The 22,491-nt window shown below is 40.5% G+C and overlaps 1 protein-coding gene across 1 annotated transcript in view; it reads left to right on the top strand.

The window, feature by feature from the left end:
• The window catches only part of EGF (epidermal growth factor), a 104,695-nt gene that overhangs the window by 2,012 nt on the left and 80,192 nt on the right, over positions 1-22,491 (top strand). The window contains 1 exon segment of the mRNA XM_027545434.1: positions 22,071-22,270. Within this exon segment, the coding sequence (XP_027401235.1) occupies positions 22,071-22,270 (200 nt within the window).

Raw genomic sequence — 22,491 nt, 5'->3', positions numbered from 1 at the left:
GAGGCCTCCTGCAGCACAGGTGACCAAGGTTCAATCCCTGGGTCTGGAAGATCCCCTGGAGAAGGAAATGGCAACCCACTGCAGTATTCCTGCCTGGAAAATCCCATGGACAGAGGAGCCTGTGGGCTGCAGTCCATGGGATCGAAACAGTCAGAAATGACTTAATGACTAAACCACAACTACATAGTGGAATATTGCTGAAAAATTATAATACCCCCTTTCGGAATTGTTGTGGGGATCCCATGGGATAATATGGGAAATGCACTTACCACAGAGGCTGGCAGATTGTGCTTAATAAATATTCTCTTGGCTCCATATCTTGGCTAAATCTCTTTGATCAAATCATTTGAGCACTGCAGTGACATGGCCCAGACCCCATGGAGGGAGGAATGTCTGGATGCCACTTTGTGACTCTGACTCTTTGCTCCTTCATTCCTTGCAAGTCAAAGGCTTAAAGCCTCTACTTGACACTCCATGTCTTACGTTAGCCAATAACTGCCCAGGTCGCACCCTATGCCCATGCATTTCAGAGGATATTATTTCTCCTTTCTAAATAGATATGGTGCCATCATCTATTTTTCCTCTAATTAAATTTTACTTGCCTTATTCCTCACCCTTGGCATTGAGACAGACCATGTGTGGCCAGCCTGACCCAGGAGGAAGAATCCTTCCTGGTTCTGATTCAGGTAACTTTATGCCATGTTGTCTTGAATGTGACTATGAGCCTGATAAACCAAGTGGTAACAGAGACGTGGGTTTTCTTTTCATTTCTCCCCTCCCCCATGCCTCCTGCTGCTATTGCTTCTTTTTGTTTTTTCTAATCACTGAGTATTCTGTTAACTTCTGTTTGGGCTACACTACAAAAGGAGAGCAATAAGAAAAAGTGCTGTCAAGTGGCTTTTGAACTTTCAAGCCTATTTTCCTTGGAGAATAAAATTTTATTTTATTAAAATAAAAATAAAATAAAAATTTTCCTTGGAGGAGAAATAGCAATTGAAAAGGAACTTTTCCTGTTTCATGTCTCTGCCTGCATTATTTATATGAACTTTCCTGGCTCAGAGGTTAAAGTGTCTGCCTGCAGTTCGGGAGACCTGGGCTCGATCCCTGGGTGGGGAAGATCCTCTGGAGAAGGAAATGGCAACCCACTCCAGTATTCTTGCCTGAAGAATCCCATGGACGGAGGAGCCTGGTGGGCTACAGTCCACGGGGTCGCAGAGTCGGACACGACTGAGTGACTTGACTTTCACTTTCACTTTCCTGGTAAATAGAGTGACGAAGAAATGCAGGCCAAACCTCAGCACTAGTCAGCCATCTGGGGAGGTCACCTTTAGCAGTAAACAGTGAAATCACTGATTTCAGCACTGGCTAGGGTTTGGTCAGCTTCCCTGTTACGTGCAAACCAGAGTAGTTCCATGATCAAAATCTGGTTTATTTTTTCAGCTAGAGTTATGCAAAAGCTTTTTCAAAAAAAAAAAAAAACTAACTGCTCAGAAATTACAGGAATGATCTTTTATGAATACCACATGAATAAAACCATCCCCTAAGTCCTTATGGCAGAAAGTGAAGAGGAACTAAAAAGCCTCTTGATGAAAGTGAAAGAGGAGAGTGAAAAAGTTGACTTAAAGCTCAACATTCAGAAAACGAAGATCATGGCATCTGGTCCCAGCACTTCATGGGAAATAGATGGGGAAACAGTGGAAACAGAGGCAGACTTCATTTTTGGGGGGCTCCAAAATCACTGCAGATGGTGATTGCAGCCATGAAATTAAAAGATGCTTACTCTTTGAAAGGAATGTTATGACCAACCTAGATAGCATATTGAAAAGAAGAGACATTACTTTCCCAACAAAGGTCCGTCTAGTCAAGGCTATGGTTTTTCCAGTGGTCATGTATGGATGTGAGAGTTGGAGTATAAAGAAAGCTGAGTGCCGAAGAATTGATGCTTTTGAACTGTGGTGTTGGAGAAGACTCTTGAGAGTCCCTTGGACTACAAGGAGATCCAACCAGTCCATTCTGAAGGAGATCAGCCCTGGGATTTCTTTGGAAGGACTGATGCTAAAGCTGAAACTCCAGTACTTTGGCCACCTCATGTGAAGAGTTGACTCATTGGAAAAGACTCTGATGCTAGGAGGGATTGGGGGCAGGAGGAGAAGGGGATGACAGAGGATGAGATGGCTGGATGGCATCATCAACTCGATGGACATAAGTTTGAGTGAACTCTGGGAGTTGGTGATGGCCAGGGAGGCCTGGCGTGCTGCGATTCATGGGGTCGCAAAGAGTTGGACACGACTGAGCGACTGAACTGAATTGAAGTCCTCAGTGGTTCCCGGTCTTTGAAGGGGTAGTAGAGCTTAGTGGTGAAGTCACTCAGTCGTGTCCGACTCTTTGCGACCCCATGGACTATAGCCCACCAGGCTCCTCTGTCCATGGAATTTTCCAGGAAAGAATACTGGAGTGGGGTGCCATTTCCTTCTCTAGGGGCTCTTCTCAACCCAGCGATGGAACCCGGGTCTCCTGCATTTCGGGCAGATGCTTTACCATCTGAGCCACCAGGGAGCTTAGTGGTAAAGAGCTTCAGTTTTGGAGTCTGCCGGCCTGAGTTCAGATCCCAGTTCTGCTGCTTGTGAATTGTGTGTCTCATTGTCCTCACTGTAAAATAAAGATAATTACCCCTTCTTCCCAGGACTATTGTCAGGATTGTGTTAAAACATTTGTTTTCAGTTCTGGCTGCATGTTAGAACCACTAATAGGGTTAGCACCTGGGCAATGTGAGTCAGAGTCTCCTCTGGTGGTGGAATCTGGGCATTTTTTTTTTTTTTTTATTACCCTCCCTTGGTGCTTCTAACAGGAATAATGGGCAGTCTGGGTTCAGGACCGCTCAGTTGTCACATAACTGAGTAAAGTGCATAAAATGGAGCCTGGCATGTAATGAGCTCTCAGTAAGTCTTGTGTGCATGCATGCCAAGTCACTTCAGTTGTGTTCAACTCTTTGCGACCATAGGCACTGCAGCCCACCAGGCTCCTCTGTCCATGGGATTCTCCAGGCAAGAATACTAGAGTGGGTTGCCATGCCCTCCTTCAGGGTATCTTCCCCACCCAGGGATCAAACCCGTGTCTCTTGGGTCTCCTGCATTGGCAGGCATGTTCTTTACCACCAGTGCTACCTAGGAAGCCCCTCCATAAATCTTAGCTTGTATTAATATTTTTATTGCAGTTAACATTATTTTATTGGTGGTAATAGTAGTAGTATTCTCTAAAGCTCCAATACTTTGGCCACCTGATATGAAGAACCAACTCATTGGTAAAGATCCTGATGCTGGGTAAGATTGAGGGCAGAAGGAAAAGGCGATGACAGAGGATGAGATGGTTGGATGACATCACCGACTCAATGGACATGAGTTTTAGCAAATTCTGGGAGATAGCGAAGGACAGGGAAGCCTGGCATGCTGCAATCCATGGGATTGCAAAGCATCAGACATGACTGAGCAACTGAACAATGACAACAATTTTTTATAGATATGACTTAGTTTCTTCTATAATAATTAAATTTCTTTTACACATGGAAAAATGCCATGTTGAAAAATTTGCTAATAGTTTTATAGCATTACAATTTGTATTCAAACTAATTTCAACATACATAGCTTGTATTTTTGTGCTCAGAAGAAAAGTTTATTAAAAATACAAAACCGTATCAAACTGGTTTGAGTGAGTGCCCCCGTGGAACTGCGGCTCCAGCGATTGTCTTTCTGTGACGTCAACTGATAAAAAATTTTACTGAGTGTAAAGTAAGTCTGCTTGTTAGGCTTCTTGCCAGCAGTCACTTAAACAGCAGCAAAACCAAGCCAGTATGCATTTAAATCTCTTATGTGAATTCATAAGAATTTTCCTATGTTTGGAACCACTTTTTTAAGATTTGTAAAATTGTTGAGGGCATAGAAAGAAATGATAAATTAGTTCTTTAAGTGAATTTACATTTGGGGGCTTGTCGTGGGCTGTCCCTTTTATTTGACATTCAATTTAGAAGTTGGAAGGTGAGAAATATTTGCTTATTTGAATAGAGCAAGTGTTTCCCATCAAAGGTAAATAGATCCGTAATTTGGCTTTAAATTCAAAATCTTACTTTATCATCTACAAATTTGCCTTCATGAAAATCTAGTAACATATTTCCTTATATAGTATAAATGGCTGAGTTTTTTTGTTTGTTTGTTTTACCTTCCTTAACCTCCAAACTCCCTTCCACTTTAAAAAAGTTAAAATGTGGACATATGCTCCCAATACAGTTTTAATTATCACTTACATTAGTTATATACACTATTATTATGAACATTATGAAACACGTTAGAAAACATTTCTAACGTTTTCTTTCCACACAATAATGAACCATCTTACAGTCTCTAAGTGGTACACATCCTACTTGGGAGAGACTGTTTCAGAGAAGTAGTAGAATGATGGAATAAATGTTACATCCTTCTTTATTAGCTCAGCTCCTTTCACTTAAGCATGAAGAGAAAAGCAAAAGGACTGCTAATTATTTTTCAAGTAAAGGGGGGTTATTTATAGTGAATACCTTTTCTCATGGTGTGTAGTTGTAGCAATTAAAATTGATCTCCCCAGTTGGCTAACTTCATGCCCCAGGATCCCTCTTGCATATGGTAGGGTTGCACTGAAATTCTACCTTAAGGGTCAGAAGAGCAGACTACATCCCTACGAATGGACTGGCATTTCGTAAGTTCCAAAGCTCTATGGCCTGCTGGGGTCATAGTATCTTAGAATTTTAAAATAAAAACCGTCTCATCTCCAGCCCATCTCCCCTCCTCTGTCTTGGAGAATTGCTGGGCAGGGATGGTGATGTGCAAGGAAAGGTTCTGCGTCCACTTGGTCCTTCCACTGAATCATTGATGCCTTTGTGGCTTGCTTCCCTCGTGTCCCTTTCCCACTCCAGCACCTCACGCCCCTGTCACCCTGTTTCCTTTCTTCAAAGAGCTTTGGGTGTGAGGGTACAGACTTTAACTAAAAACTAAGGGCAAAACAAAAACAAAGTCATGGTCACATCCTGATCCAGCACATCAAACAACTAGAACAAAATGTTTTTCATTCTTCTACTTAAAAGTCGTCATTGTTTTATGTGGAAAATACTTAGTTACCAGTTATCTCTCTTAAGTGTGACCCTCCTGCCATGATAGCCACCCCTCTTTCGCTCTCAGTGACCCTTGATCTACATCTGTTTCTCTTATCTTGGCCTCTTTCATCTATTTCAGATGACTTACATCCTTATGTAGAACATTGTAGATATCTTCTTCCCCCAATTCTGTTTTTTTAAAAAATCATATCCTAGGCCTCTGTTTATAAATAATCATTTTAAAACCTTAAATTACTACATAGTACACTGAAGTGTTGTAGTGAAAACAAAATAGATGTTTTTCAGAAGTTCTGGCCACAGATTAAACCAGTCTTTACAATTTTCTTTCCGCAATGGGAGAAGGTTAAGTTTGAGACAGAAGAGGAGATCTTGGAGGCAGGACCCGGGTGTTGGGAATACCATCTGAAGAGGAGACCTTTCCTGAACTCTTGGGCCACGAAGGGGCTGCGGAGTTCTGGGGTTGGAGGAGCCCTTTCTCTGGCCTGGTGGACACAGGTCAGAAATGAGACAGGGCACTGCCATGGAGGAGACCTTCAGAGGTCTGGCCTTAGCCAGCCATTTTAAGGTGGCTTGTTTTTATTTTCTATTAAACCAGTGTGCATGTGTGATCAGTCGTGTCTGACTTTGTGACTCTATGGACTGTAGCCCCCCACGCCCCTCTACCCATGGGATTTTCCAGGGAAGAATGCCAGAGTGAATTGCCATTTCCTCCTCTAGGGGATATTCCTGACCCAGGGGTTGAACCTGAGTCCCCTGCTTTGCAGGCAGATTCTTTACCCCTGAGCCCTCAGGGGAGCCCCTTTCTATTAGTGACTAGTGACTATTAGTCACTAGTTTTCAAAGAAGAGTTTATTAAAAGTCAGAGATTGATCTCACTTGCACTGAGGAAAACAAGAAAAAGGCCAGTCGCACATTTCAGATGAAATGGGAGAATGAGTGCAGGTAGGAGGGACTGTCTTCCATAAGCTCTGTGGCCTCACAGTGTTGTGGGCAGAGTGGGAGGAGAACGGATGAGAGTGCCAATGGGTAAAGCTGAGAGAGGCAGAGTATTGCCCAGTCAGTGTCTACTATTAGGAGAATCAAACAGTTTGGATTACAAAGCAATTACTATGTCTCCTCTCTTATTTTTATCACTGACTTCTAAGTTCTATTGTATTAATTTACTTATATTAACTTTACATAGAAAGACACTTACTCCTTGGAAGGAAAGTTATGACCAACCTAGATAGCATATTCAAAAGCAGAGACATTACTTTGCCAACAAAGGTCCATCTAGTCAAGGCTATGGTTTTTCCATTGGTCATGTATGGATGGGAGAGTTGGACTGTGAAGAAAGCTGAGCGCCAAAGAATTGATGCTTTTGAACTGTGGTGTTGGAGAAGACTCTTGAGAGTCCCTTGGACTGCAAGGAGATCCAACCAGTCCATTCTGAAGGGGATCAGTCCTGGGATTTCTTTGGAAGGAATGATGCTAAAGCTGAAACTCCAGTACTTTGGCCACCTCATGTGAAGAGTTGACTCATTGGAAAAGACTCTGATGCTGGGAGGGATTGGGGGCAGGAGGAGAAGGGGACGACAGAAGATGAGATGGCTGGATGGCATTACCGACTCGATGGATGTGAATTTGAGTGAACTCTGGGAGTTGGTGATGGACAGGGAGGCCTGGCATGCTGTGATTCATGGAGTCACAAAGAGTCAGACACGACTGAGCGACTGAACTGAACTGAACTTACATATTGTCTCTCAATCCAGACAGTTAAAAAATCAAACATAACACCTCAGATGAAAGGAAGCAAAAATTCCTTAACTGGAAAATACATCTTCTAAAATCTGTTCAACATTCTTAATATTTTAGTCACTTTGATTATAGTGGAGAAAAATTGGAGAAGAAATTAGTAACTTTCCAATATATGTAAATTACCTAATCTATTTCAGCAGTTATTTTAATGAAGCAGTTTTGTTTGTTCTGAACAAAAAAAGATTCAACAACTAGCCTGAATAGCTAGAGAACTTTTTCAGAACGTCCAGGCCAGTTTTAAAGAATGTACTTTTCTTCAAGGAATTTCTCAATATTTTTCAAGACACTCTCAAATTCCATAAAACAGCTTAGTGTTAGGTTGTAGTAATAACTCCAAATTTGAGCAATCCTAGAGCTAAGGAACCAGAGAAGGCAATGGCAACCCACTCTAATACTCTTGCCTGGAAAATCCCATGGACGGAGGAGCCTGGTAAGCTGCAGTCCATGGGGTTGCGAAGAGTTGGACACGGCTGAGCGACTTCACTCTCACACATTGGAGAAGGAAATGGCAACCCACTCCAGTGTTCTTGCCTGGAGAATCCCAGGGACAGGGGAGCCTGGTGGGCTGCCGTCTATGGGGTCGCAGAGAGTCGGACACGACTGAAGTGACTCAGCAGCAGCAGAGCTAAGGAACAAAATGTGAGCTTCATTATGTTGTAGTTTCTAATGTTAAAATTAACTTTAAGAAAGAACCAGGAACAAAAATAACAGCAACAACAAAACCTTGACCATCAGAGTGTAATTGTCCCCACTGTTTACTTCTTGCCTCTAGGTCAGTACTTTCATCCAGAATGCTAATACTACTCACCATGAAGACAGTATTATCTGGATATTAGGTGAACCAGGAATAAAGATTTATTTTGTAGACATTCTTTTTTAACAATAATGTTAATAAATATTGGCTTTGTATATTATCACTCCAGGCATGTCCCCAGCTGTCCCAGTTGTTGGGATCCATGATAAGAAGATGACTGAGATCTGGGCCTGGAAGGATGAGTGATGTTTTTGTCAGGTGAGAAGAAGAAAAAATTACTTTAAATAGAAGTGACCTTTATATTTCTTGAAAGGTCTTGCTGTATCAGAAAATATTTTATTTTATATGGCCAATGTTACTAACCTCTGCGGGCAGTTGTAGACTAAAACATAGAAGTATGTTTTTCTTTAGGAGATCTTTTTCCTTAACATCTTCATTCAAAGCTTTCCTTTGATGCTGGAAATTAGTTAATGTGTAGAAATTTCAGTCTCTTTAGCTGAATACAAGGCGGGAATATCTGTTCTCATCACCTCTTGACCTTTCTGAGTCTGGAGTTTGAATTGGTTGTACGCACCTGTCTTCACTGGATTCTCCCAAGCCTAGCCATGCTAATGTCACTCAGTGTCTGGATTTTCCAGGATACTCCCTGGAGTTTGTGTGAGTGTGACAGTGATTCATGGTGTGCACTGATTTATTTGCTAAGCCCCATCCAGTGTAGACTAGATGAAGGCTTTCAGAGGAACACATTACCTGCCTCCTCACTTCAGGGCTGCCTGTCAGGGTGCTATGGATCAGCTTTGTGTGTAGTAAGTAGATCTCATTCATGAGGTGGTTCTTTTTGTGGACGCTTGGTAGCTAGGATACAGACAGCCCTAACAACCTCAGAGCAGCTGTCTTATTCTTTAGCACCTGGCTTGTCAGTTGAGAAATAGTATTTTATTTCATTCGTTTCAATGCTTTTCTAGTTAAAATTTGAAGAATTTGAAGAATCATCTTGATTGATCATCTTTAAACTATCCTTGAATAAATAGGTCAAAGATGGAAGGTTCTTGAATCTCAACACTGTCATAATATGTGACTGCTGACACCAATCCTCTGCGTTTTGGGTCCTTCCCTAATGAGGTTTCAAAACATGCCCAGAGGTAGAACCTACTAGGGATCTTTTGGTGTTTCTTTCCTTCTCTCTGAAGCTTACAATTATTCTGTTTACTACAGGAACTTAAATTTTTCTTGGTTTACAAGGAAATTACAAAGGTTACTATCATTAATGGTGCTTTACCCAGTGTGTGGAAATGTATGTCTTTTAAGATTCAACCAACGTTGTTGAGAATTTTAAAAGCGCTAAGTGGATTAAAAGTCATTATGTTTTGGAAAACACATTTGAAACAAATTCTGAAATTTTAATATTTCTTGGCTATTCTAATGAATCATGGCAAAAATTTCATGTAAGAGGGGAAAGAATAAGGTATGTGAAGAAAACTTTCCATTGTGAGCCTCAGCGCATTTAAAAAGCACCCAACAAGGTTCATGTAAGGATAATAGGAGATTGTCTTCCAACATCAAGGTGTTATCTTCTGCAACAGAAAGCTAAACAGAAGCACCTTCTGCATGGATATTCCTCTTTAATGCAGATTATGTTGACACATGTGAAATGACCAGGTTTTTTGCTACTAAAGAGACAGGATAAAGTGCCATTTTCAAACAGAGAATATATTTTAGACAGAGTGAATTTTGGTTGGTGCTTTACACAAGTGGATTGATTTTGTCCCAGGAAAACCTGGAGCTGTTTCAGACAGGTGGTGGTTCCCGTGCCCCACTCGCTTATCACTTTGCATTGTGTGAAGGAATCCTCTCATGCCTGTCAGTGCACCCTGCCTGGCAGGTCCTGCTAGGCCTCAACTCCTGAAATGGACAAGGTCCAATTATGTAGTTGATATGAGATGCTAATACTTAGCTCACAGGATTGTTGTGAAGACTGAATGAATTTGCGTAAGGTGCTTAGAATCTTGCCTGACACACAGTGTGTTCCTATTAAATATTACCTATTATGCTACCAAACACAGTAAGATAAGGCATATTAGAAACACCTTTGCTTTGTAAGTTTTCTAATACCTATTTCTTCAGATTTTCAACAATTATTAGAGAAATGTGAAGTTTGTTTCTTGGCATGAGCCAGGTCCTAGCAATCATCTTATCCTGGGTGTACTCTGGTAGAATATGAACAATGGAAGTGGTAACTTAGGAAATAACTAAATTCCAATACTTATTTTCTTTTTGTTTCTGTCTAGAAACACTCAGAATGTAGTACCTATAGGCAAATAATTGTTCAACCTTTCGATGTAGGGAATATTGTTGTAAAGGTAGGAGAAGATAATTGTGTTAGTTATAAATAAGACCAATATCAAATTTTTTACCTTTAATAAATTTTTACAGATTTAATCAATTAGTTAATTTTGAGGACTTCTTTAAAAGAGTTGAGCTTTTTTTGTCTTTTGGGAGAGGTTGTTTGTTTTAGGTTATTATTTTATTTTCCTTATCAAAGCTCATAATGACACATTATTGATTTGGTATTTGAAGTTTAGAGAAGCAGAGAGCGGAAACCTTTCACAGAAAATAGGGGTTAAGATGGAAAATATCTATTTACGGTTTACCACAAGCTTAGACTTCTTTACAAAAATGAGGCAAACAGGGAAACTATTGAGTTCTATAAGACAGGCAGGATGGGAATTGATATGTTAGATTAGAAAGGATCTTCAAAATCATCTAACTCAACTGCCTCATGTGACAGATGAGAGGTTGAAATCCAGAGAGATGAGGTAACGCATCAGGATCCTAAGAGAACTAGAACTCAGGACCCTCAACTCATTGTACAGAATTTACCAAGAACATGCTGCCCCCCACAACTGATTGTTGAAAGCCCACCAATGTAATGATTTCATTACTTCTTTCTACTGAAAAGTATTAATAGTGTTAATTTGGCTTAGGGAAAGGCCCTTATTAGGTCTCTATATTGAAAGCACTTGGAAAGTAGGACTATGTCCTCATAAATACACCAATACACCAATGAATTAATTTAAATCAACTCAACAAACATGTATTAAACATCAGTTGTGTGTTTGGACTGACAGTGATGACATCACTGACTATGCCCACTATCCTGAGGGGACAGTGAGGTTCCCAGCTTAGAAGGTGAGCTGCAGGGTAGGCTACAGTTTACCTCATGACTTATGGGCTTTTATCAAAACTAACTCTTACAAAATCTGACAAGTGCCTTCAAAACCCTCCTGCAAAGGAAGTAAATATGGCAGATAATGCTAATAAACCCAAGAGGATAATGAGGGAAGAATAGCACTGACCCCTTATTCCTTGTTGACTGCATAAGGGATAACAATGTTTAGATTTGACCAAAAAAAGAGAAACTAACAAGAAGGAAGTCTTGGATTTACACTTATTATCGTTATTATTAGTGATAAATCTTGAAACAAGTGAAAATTTGCCTCAAAACATTAGCTAATGAAGCCATCAAGACAAGCAAGATATTTAGTAATGAGAATCCAGAAGGTAAAAATTAACTTTTTGTGATTTTCACAATTATGTTCAAAATTACAATATGTAAGACTACATTTACTAAACTTACTGATAAAATGTTACAAGGCTTCCTTGAGGTTCTTGACTTTATAGCAAAAATGGTACTTGTTCTTCCTGCTTTCCACTACGGTAAAACATGCCTAAAATAATACATGGAAAACCACATAACAACAGATTTAATGTGTTCTTTTGTCAGCAACTACTACTGAGAGCTTCACAGAAAGCATTACTAAAATTTTAAGAAAAATAATACAGTTTGAGAGTAAACGTGTTTCTGATATATCTCAGGTTATGGTGTTTTCTAGGGACTACTAGTGAACATTTACTGAGAACTCACTACATGTAGGTGGAGAAGGCAATGGCACCCTACTCCAGTACTCTTGCCTAGAGAATCCCATGGATGGAGGAGCCGGTAGGCTGCAGTCCATGGGGTCACTAAGAGTCGGGCACGACTGAAGCGACTTAGCAGCAGCAACAGCAGCACTATATGTAGGGGAAAATTCTAAGGACTTGGCATGAATTTATTTAGTCTTCATAATAATGAAGTAAATACGATTATCATTTCCATTTCCAGGATGAAGGAACCTATGCACAGAGAGGTTAAGCAATGAACTGAAAGTCACACGACCGTTATAGCTAATAGCAGAGCCAGTAACGAGTCCACATGGGTGTCTCCAGTGCCAGTGATCTTAGCCACATTTGTGTCACCTCTCTACTTCAGCAATGAAGTGTACAAAGAACTGAGATACCTTTTCATAAGCCAGTAAAAGAAACACGCATCAGAGAAGAAATTGTTTTCAGTAGTCAAGGACTTCTTGACTTCTTTATATATTAACAAATATATTATGAAAAAAATAGTTCACCTGTACCCAGGGGCAGTAGAGCCGCTGCATTCACTGGAGCATCAACAAAAATTCTTGGGTGAGATAATAGTGGACCCTTGCCGGGAGCAGGAGCTCCACCCATGACAAAGGTCATGAGGAAGGAGGCTCGGCATACGCAAAGGTGGGATCGAGCCTCAGGAGTCCCCCTGGAAATTCTCGAGCATCTACCCCCAAAACCAGAGTCTGCCTACTTTCTGCTTTGTGCTCTCACCTACACCTCTGACTTTATGGGGGGCTGTCCCCCACTACCTCTCTCTGAAAAAAAGATTTAACTTACAGCTCCAGTTAATAAAGTTCCTGGGTGTGATAGTGTTTCAACATACAAACTCCTTTGGAAGTCCTCTAGCCTGCCTGAATAGGTTTTTCCGGTCACATGTGATTGTTCAGAGCCTCCCGACTGTGAGAGGCATGAGATGTTCTAAACCGTCTAAATACAGAGTCCTTTGAACTGTTAAAAGATTGATTAGAAATTGTATTGGTGAAGGGTTTTTCACTTGTTGGGCCAATGTTTGCTGCTAAGTCTCCATATCCCTTACCTGCTGTGTCCCTGGCAGTGTATTGATTAATATGATTGGTGTAAGTAGTAGCTTTAATGTTTGTAACCTTGGACCCTTGAGTTAATTCTTGTTATAGCCCACCATACCTTTGCCCTATAGGAATGCAACTTTATCTAATGCTTTTGGAGGGTGGCGCCTGACTTTAGAATAATCACCTTTAGAGAAAAATAAGTTTCTTAAAATGTTAACAGGCCTCCGGGCCAGAAGATGATGCTAATCACCTAAACTTTTGCATATGATAAGTTTGCAGGAAGAAAGCCTGGCTTACTGCATGACTCTACCCCTTCCCCCATTATCCTCTATGCATAACTTCAGGTATAAAAACTACTTTGGAAAATAAAGTGCGGGCCTTGTTCACCGAAACTTGGTCTCCCCATGTCGTTCTTTCTCTCACCTTCTGGCTGAATTATTCAGCCTCTTTTCTCCACTGAATTTCCTCACTGAGCTATCCTTATTTAACCACTCTATATCCTTAATTAACATTTAATTAAGCAATTGTTTCCTGATCCTCGCCGACGCCGTCCCTGCTTCGAATTCCCTGGATCCACCGGGGCTGGACCCCAGCAGACCCTACAGTAGAGTCTCCACAGTTTTGCAGGGAAACAGGGCAGCAAAAACACTGAAACTGGAATTGCACAAAATGCAGTGGGATGTCACTGATGTCATTACTCCTATAAAAACAAGGCTAAACTAGATTCTTTATAATACTTTGTGGTGAACAGAGAGTAACCATGAAAATGTTAATATTTGCCCTACATGCTTTCTGCAGAGTATCTGGAAGTAAAGCACTTATGACAACAATCAAATATTGCATATTTTTCTTTAAAAAAGAGACAAGTATTAAAAAAATTTTTTGTACCTTTTCTGTGATAAGTTGATGTCACAGGTGTGCTACTCAAAAAATAACTAAAACAACAGAAATTTATCCCTCCACGTTAAAGATGACAGTCTAATTGGTGAAAAAGCAATTTGCTGATTGATGAAGAAAGTGGTTTGAAAACTGACGTTGGAAATGTTTTTTTCCATGTGATTTGGTTGTTGAATCAATGTCAATATGTCATTTATTAAAGACACTCATGTCTGCATTCTTAAAATTACTCCTGTATGCAGAATTTTCCAAACTGTTTTTAAAAACTTCTAAATAAAGGATTTTTCTCCCTTCAGTTCCACTTGCTTAAAATATAAAATGCAACACCTGGTTAGTTTATATTTACTGATTAAAATTACAGGAAGGAAGAAATTTGCTAGTCTAATTCAATAAAATTTGTGAATAGCTGATAGATATAATTAAAAAGGCCTATTCTACGATTTTATAAATACAGCCAGTGAAGCATTTTTTGTATTTGATATAGATATAATTGTGAAATATCCTTTTTGTCTATTACAGTTATCAAAGACTAAATAGCAAAACACAATGAACTTTTAACCAAAATTTTGAATTCCTATATCATATTTACCCTGGAGGAGGGCATGGCAGCCCACTCCAGTATTCTTGCCTGGAGAATCCCCATGGACAGAGTAGCCTGGTGGGCTACAGTCCATGGAGTCACAAAGAGTTGGACACAACCGAGTGACTAAATACATATCATATTTAATTTTTTTCAGTAGATGCAAATGAATCAGAAAGTGACGCATACTCTCAATTTACAACATGCAGAAGGACTTTTGGGACTGTGCAACATCCCCAGTTGGAAATGTCCCGCAGAAAATAGAAAATATAAGGGGAAAACTCAGAGAACAGGTCAAGGTGGTGACTTCTAAGTCGTGCTGTGTGTGTGTGTAACATCTGGAAAAACTTCTGATGCTTTAATGTTAAGGGAATGCATTTTAGTCTGGTAGCATCAATCTTTAAATAAAATTGAGCATAGTTTATGCTGATGAGCTGAGGGATAAGCCTGCTTACTTAAGATGAACAATTACCTATAGCATAAGAACCTTCTAACAGTGTTCACTGTTCTTCAAAACGGCATTATTTTTAAAAATATTTATCTATTTATTTGGCCTTGCCAGGTCTTAGTTGCAGCACATGGGATCTTCAGTCTTTGCTGCGGCATATAGGGTCTTTAATTGCAGCATGTGGGATCAACTTCTCTGACCAGAGACTGAACCTGGACCCCCTGCATTACAAGCAGAGTCTTAACCACTGGACCAGGAGGCAAGTCCCTCAAACTGCATTATCATTAGTTTTTGTAAAAAGTTATACTGAGCTGTGGTATTAGCAGAGTGATAATGGAACAGACTAGAAAGTCCAGAGAGAAACTTACATAAAAATAGTAATTTGATCTTTGACAAAGATGCCAAAGCAATTCAACAGAAAAAGGATAGTCTTTTCAACACAAAGTTGAATTTATTAGACATCTACAAGCAAAATAATTAACCTCAACCTAAACTGCACACCTTATACAAAGGTTAACTCAAAATGGATCATAGCTCTAAATTAAAGATGTAAAAGTTTAAAGCTTTTAGAAGAAAACAGAAATCTTTATGTCCTGGAATTGAGAGGTTTTAGAAATGACACACCAAAGGCATAATATACAAAGGAAAAATTTTGTCAAATTGTATCTCATCAAAACGAAAACTTCTGCTCTACAAAAGGCAATGTCCAGAGGATGAAAACACATGTCATGTGCTGGGAGAAAACAGTTGCAAAGCATGTGTCTGACAGAGGGGGGGTTCCCAGGTGGCTTGGTAAAGAATCTGCCTGCCAATGCAGGAGACACAAGAAACTCAGGTTTGATTCCTTAGTCAGGAAGATCCCCTGGAGCAAGAAATGGCAACCCACTCCAGTATTCTTGCATGGGAAATTCCATGGACAGAGGAACCTGGTGGGCTGGACATGACTGAGTGACTGAGCACACACACACACATCTGACAAAGGGCTTGTATTTAACATATATAAAAAAAAAACCTTTCAAATTCAATAATAATAAATAATATAATTAAAAATGAGCAAAAGATTTAAACAGATATATTCACCAAAAGGATATAAGGATGATAAATAAGTCCGTGAAAAGATATTCACCATTGTTAATTATTTCAGGCTGAATAGGGACCCCCAAATATATCTATGTTTTAATTCCTGGAACTTGTGAATGTGACCTTACATCCCAAAAGGGACATCACAAACGTGATCTTGAGATAGGGTAATTATTCTGGACTTTTAGGTGGATCCCAAATGTACTCACCAGCATCCTTATGAGAGGGAGGCCAGAATGTCAGAGGAGGAGGAAGATGATAGAAACAGCTGCTGCTGCTGCTAAGTCACTTCAGTCGTGTCCGACTCTGTGTGAGGCGGACAGCAGCCCACCAAGCTCCCCCGTCCCTGGGATTCTCCAGGCAAGAACACTGGAGTGGGTTGCCATTTCCTTCTCCAATGCATGGAAGTGAAAAGTGAAAGGGAAGTCGCTCAGTCGTGTCCGACTCTTAGCAACCCCATGGACTGCAGCCCACCAGGCTTCTCCGTCCATGGGATTTTTCAGGCAAGAGTACTGGAGTGGGGTGCCATCGCCTTCTCCAGATAGAAACAGAGAGACATTCAAAGATGATACGCCAGTGGAATTGAAGATGGAGAAAGGGGCCATGAATGCTCGGATTACATTATATATGGGTTGCAATATATTATAGAATTAGGTATAAAAATATCCAGATGATATAGAATCCACTGAAAGGACCCACTTTCTAATTAGTTCCTAGAATACGGATGGATGCAGAGGTCCCAGCCTTTTGGTGAGATGCCTAGAACATGTGACCCAAAGTGGGTGTCTGGACAGATACAAACTACAAGACACTCAACAATGAATTCCTGATGAATTCAGTTCAGGATAAGCATGATATTTAAAAGTTAAACTCTGTGATCAGAAAGACATGGCTTTAAATCTCCAGTTGTTATTGATTGGACATGTGACTTGTAGCAAGCTCTAAACTTCAGTTTCTTCTTTTGTAAAATGAAGATGCCAAGAGCACCTACTTCCTAACATTACACAGTGAAACCAAATACTGTGTTTAATGTGCTACCCAGAGGTAACACTCAAGAGGTTGGCTCTTACTATTATGGTAACAGGCATCACCCACCCTCTTGGAGAATCAAAGTGTATGATAGCACAGGAAAGACTGAGCAACTCTGTTGAACAAATTTAATTTTGTGGAACTTACTAGCCTCAGTTACTGTCTTGAGGACCTGGCGATGGGTTCTCTTTAGCTGATAATTAGCAAGTGGTTGAGGGTCAGGAAGGGGCTATTTTTTGCTTCAGGTGATTTTTACCACCATTCAGGGTCTAGAGTGGCAATCTTCACATTTTTCAGAGCTTTTCTTACAGACTTAAGGTTTTGTAACTGAGCAGGACCCAATGGGACCTTCCTGCAACAGACCCCTCCTCCCCCTTACCCACTGCTTCAGCTCCTCTCTGAAGTACCTACATAACAGATTTGATGCACTTTTCCTGAGTTGTTTTACAGGTATTAATCCCCCCCCACCAAATGGAAGTAATTAACTATTTGATGACCATGAGCACATAGCCCTCCCGACACACACCTATTGGTGCCTAAAGGACTGATATTGTTAACCCCTGGGGCACTGTCCAGTTACCTCACCAATCAGAGAATTGTGTGTGAGCTTATCTCACAGTCTGGGACGCCCCCTGCCCCCCCGCCCCCCTTCTATTATAAATGCTTTGCAGAAAGCCATCGGGAGTACAGGGCTTTTGAGCACTAGCTGTTCCAGGCTTTGTATGGCTTCCTACAATAAACACTGTGCTGTCCTTCACCACAACCTGGTATCAGCAGCTGAGCCTTACTGCACACAGGCAAGCAGACCCAAGTTTGGTTTGGTAACAATTTAAGTTCACATCTCTTTTCTCACCTTCCTAGATGTGTTATTATTTTCTAAAAAATTTTATTGAAGTACAGCTGATTTTCAGTGTTGTGTTAATTTCTGCTGTACAACAGTGATTCAATTATACATATATATTTATAGTCTCTTCCATTATGGTTTATCACAGGATAATTCCCCATGCTGTGTAGTTTGACCTTGTTGTTTATCCATCCTATATACAATAGTTTGCGTCTGCTAATCCTGAACTCCCAATCCTTCCCTCTCCACCCCTCCCTCCACACCCCGCCTTGGCAACAAGTCTGTTCTCTGGGTCTGAGGGTCTGTTTCGTAGTTATGTTCATTTGTACTGGATTTTAGATTTCACATATAAGTGATATGTTTCTCTCCTTCTTACCTTGCTTACTATGCTAATCTCTAGGTCCCACCGTGTTGCTGCAGATGGCATTAGTTCACTCTTTTTATGGCTGAGTATATTCCATTGTATCACATCTTTATTCATTCATCTGTTAACGGACATTCCACATCTTGGCTATTGTGAATACTGCTGCTATGAATATATGGGTACATGAATCTTCTTGAATTATGGTTTTCTCTGCGTATATGCCCAAGAGTGGGATTTCAGGATCATATGATAATTTTATGTTTAGTTTTCTGAGGGCCCTCCATACTCTTGCCATAGTGGCAGCATCAATTTACATTCCCACTAACAGTGTAGGAGGGTTCCCTTTTTTCTATACTCTCTCCAGTATTTGTTATTTGTAGACTTTTTAATGATGGCCATTCTGACGGGTATGAAGTGACATCTTTTTCTTTCCTACTTACTTTGCTTTTCTCTAATAATTAGCGATGATGAGCATCTTTTCTTGTGCCCATTGGCCATCTGTATTTCTTCTTTGGAGAAATGTCTATTCAGGTCTTCTGCCCATTTTTTGATTGGGTTGTCTGGGTATTTTTTGTTATTGAGTTGTATGAGCTGTTTTTATTCAATGTATTACTTCTGAGTCAGCCAGCTTCTCTCTCACCTGTCCTGAGTTTTAACCCTAATGAATAAGTTGAGAAGTAAGCTGTGATTTCCCAAAAAGTAAATGTATACCCTTTTAAGTCCTGTAATTGAAAAAAGATGAGGATAGACTTTTAGAGTGAAGTAAAACTTTTGCACTTCATAAGACACAGATAATATTCAAGTCAGCTCCTTGCTGGGGAGAAACAAATCACTCCTATCGGGAGCTTAGGCAGGAGCAGGTGAGGAGGCATCAGGCTTTTTTGCACCAGACCCATCAGTTTAACTGGAGAAGGCAATGGCACCCCACTCCAGTACTCTTGCCTGGAAAAATCCCATGGACAGAGGAGCCTGGTAGGTTGCAGTCCATGGGGTCGTTAAGAGTCGGACACAACTGAGCGACTTCACTTTCACTTTTTACTTTCATGCATTGGAGAAGGAAATGGCAACCCACTCCAGTGTTCTTGCCTGGATAATCCCAGGGACGGGGGAGCCTGGTGGGCTGCTGTCTCTGGGGTGGCACAGAGTCGGACACAACTGAATCGACTTAGCAGCAGCAGCAGCAGTTTAAATCTACATTCTTTTCTCAGGGTGTCATTGAATCCTGCAGATCCAGAGCTCTATTTTCTCTTTTGTCCTGTGAGCCTTCTTCAATCTGTCTCCAGAGAGCAGGAAACCTGTGGTGTTGAGGGCAGGTGACCGTGTGGGCCTGAGAAGACTAAGGTGTCTTGCTAATATGCTTGCCAGTATCCTTGATGTGTTCACTTGGTCCCATGAGCTTTTGCCCCCAAGGCCCAAAGTAGACAGTTGATTCCTCTTCTCATTTACCTGGGTGGGGCCACTCTCCCAAACTTGGAGCAGATGAAGAGGTGCTGGTTGTACAATATTGCTGCCCACCCACCCACCCCAACCCTTTCAATCAAAAGCCCGCTTTTTGTGTTTAACCTCTGTGCTATGGAAGCCCCAGATTGTCGATGTGCTCCAAACATCCTGGACTCCTTTCTAATTCCTGATGATCCCCTACTAATCCCCAGGTTGAGAAGTCAGAGTTTCCATTTGATTTGCTGGGACCTGTTTGCTGTCTTTGGGTTTGTGTTGCTTAGAAGTGATTTCCTATGCACTTTGTTCTCACTGAACTGCACCCAAAATAAACGCTGTAGGCTTTGACATGGGAGAATTTACTTGTTCAAACATGCACACCCTGCTGACACATCCACAGATTGTACCACACAGTCTTAAAAACCACTAACGTATTTATCATTTCCAGCATAGTACAGACTAATGACTATTTCACCAGGACTAATCTTTTAACTTTCTTTTAAATCATATTATAATTCATTTGTACAATACTCAGCCTAGGCTCTGGTTTACACACAACGATGCTGACAGTATAGGAGCGGCATTTGGAGGGGACCAGAATTAAAATCAGTTACTTGAGTAAAATGAAGCTTGTGATGTCTTGACTCATGACAGCCCAGAGCGAGGCAGGACAGAGTGCTGGATTGGGAAGATAGTACCTGAGTTCTAAATCTAACTCTGCCACCAACTGTTGGTGGGACTTTGGGAAGCATCATCAAATTTCTCATCTGAACTAGATCTATGATTTCCACATTCAGTAGGATAAAAGAATCACCTGGATTATCTGTTCAAAAAACAGATTCCTAGTCCTCAGCCCAAACTTACTGAATTGGAATCTCCAGGGAAGTGATCACACAACACCCTGTGTGATTCTTTTGAACGATTTTGGGAAACACCGAGCTAGGTCATGTCTAGGTCTTCTAGTTCTGAGAGCTAGGATGAAGCCCTGGATGCTAGAATTCACCCATGAATGAGAAAAATCTTAAGATAATATTTGTTGTATTTAGTATTTTTATAAATATTTTTTAAAAGCTGTTAAAGTTAATGCTATGGTTTGTTTTATGGATTTCAATGTTTTTCAGATTTCTTTTTTTCTCTTTGATTCATCAAATGTAGTGTATGGCCTATATAGCCCGTGTTGTTATATTAAGGGCAAAGGAGATCAGGATGTAAAAGTTCATTATTATTATTGCTAGTAAAATAACTACCATAGGATAGATTCTGCTTTTATTAATTTGATTGGTCTGCTAGTTTCTTTGACTTTTCCTATTGGTGGAAATATTAAAACAGAATGGAGTCACCCTGGCAGGGCAGTGAGAATATGTTGGAATTCTTTCCTAATTCCCTACTCATCTTTGTGGTTACCTGGTATTGTTATCTAAAGGCAGAGTGGAAGAAGCCTCCCCAATCTCAGTCAGGAAAGATCAAGAAAACCAACCTTTTCTAACCCTGGCTGCAGGGATTGAAATTGTCCCCTGTCTTACAGCATCACAGGTAAGCTCTGTGTGAAGTCAGCTAGAATTTCTACTGAAATTTCCAGAGAAAGGTATCAGATTCCCAAGCAGGTATTGAGTACTTGGGAGTCAGAATGGGTAGATGGTCATCACCTAGAACAGAACAGGGTCTCAGGTATGGGGTTAGGATACAGGGCAAGGCCTTGTAGAAATCAAGGTGTCCAGGGAGGTCCACTACTCAGATTTGGCAAATAAAAATATAGGCTACTCAGTTACTTGAGTTTTGAATTTCAGGTAAGCAGGGAACAATTATTAAAGGTAAAGGATGTCCCATGCAGTATATATGCAATTTGAATTTAATTGGGAGTCCTAAATTTTATGTGGCAATGTTAGCAGGAACAAACTATTTCAGAGCTTTCATGGATGGCATTTCAGTTTTTCCTGCTTCTACCTAGGACTTCTAGGTTTCACCATCTTCTTCTCTGTCTGTAACCTGGAGGCTCTATTCATAAGGTAAGACTAGAGGAGGGAGGGAGAAGGCAATGGCACCCCACTCCAGTACTCTTGCCTGCAAAATCCAATGGATGGAGGAGCCTGGTGGGCTGCAGTCCATGGGGTCGCTAAGAGTCGGACATGACTGAGCGACTTCACCTTCACTTTTCACTTTCATGCATTGGAGAAGGAAATGACAACCCACTCCAGTGTTCTTGCCTGGAGAATCCCAGGGACGGGGGAGCCTGGTGGGCTGCCATCTATGGAGTCGCACAGAGTCAGACACGACTGAAGTGACTTTGCAGAGGAGGGAGAGATCCATTCCCAAACAGTAATATCTGCAATTTTATTTCTAATTTACATAACTAGATTTGACACTCATACAGACCCTCTGTATAATAGAATACAGTAGGTGGTTTCTTTTTGAACATATAATATTCCTAAGCCATGAAGTGTCTTTCTCTTCAAACAGTCATTTTTCTTTTCATAATTTGGCAACATTCATTTCTTACAATCAATTTGTGGAGATGATTTACAGAATTACAGGAATTGTGAACATCTACAGGAATTCTTTATCCTCTAAACAATGATATTTATTTAAAGTATAAAATCAGGACTTAAAAATTAATTCTTCTTGTGTTATTTGTCATGGGGAAGTATTTTGTCTAAATTGGACAAAAAAGCATTGAAAATACACTGGTTTCTTCCCATGCAGGTCTTGTGCCCTTTTTAATTTTTTCCCATGGAAATAGTATCTGTAGGATTGATTTGGAAGGAACAAATTATGAACAATTGGTGGCAGATGCTGGCGTATCAGTGATCATGGATTTTCATTACAATGAAGAAAGAATCTATTGGGTTGATCTACAAAGACAACTCTTGCAAAGAGTTCATTTGAATGGGAGAAGGCAAGAGGTAAAGTACCATTTCCTGTGTCATTTGAGGGATTTTTGAATGGACTGTCAAAAATGATAAAGCAAAATTTGTAACATTCATATAAATGAAAATTATTACAATGTAGATATGCATCCAGCACATGTAGGTATTTAATCTGCATCTGTGCTGTCACATTATTGAACATGCCCATGAATGTGGCATTGATATTCAGAAGTCCCCAAAGGAGAAAGTGAGGATGT

This window comes from Bos indicus x Bos taurus, chromosome 6 (genome assembly GCF_003369695.1).
Source record: "Bos indicus x Bos taurus breed Angus x Brahman F1 hybrid chromosome 6, Bos_hybrid_MaternalHap_v2.0, whole genome shotgun sequence".
NCBI lineage: Eukaryota > Metazoa > Chordata > Mammalia > Artiodactyla > Bovidae > Bos > Bos indicus x Bos taurus.
This window is presented reverse-complemented; position numbering and strand designations above follow the sequence as displayed.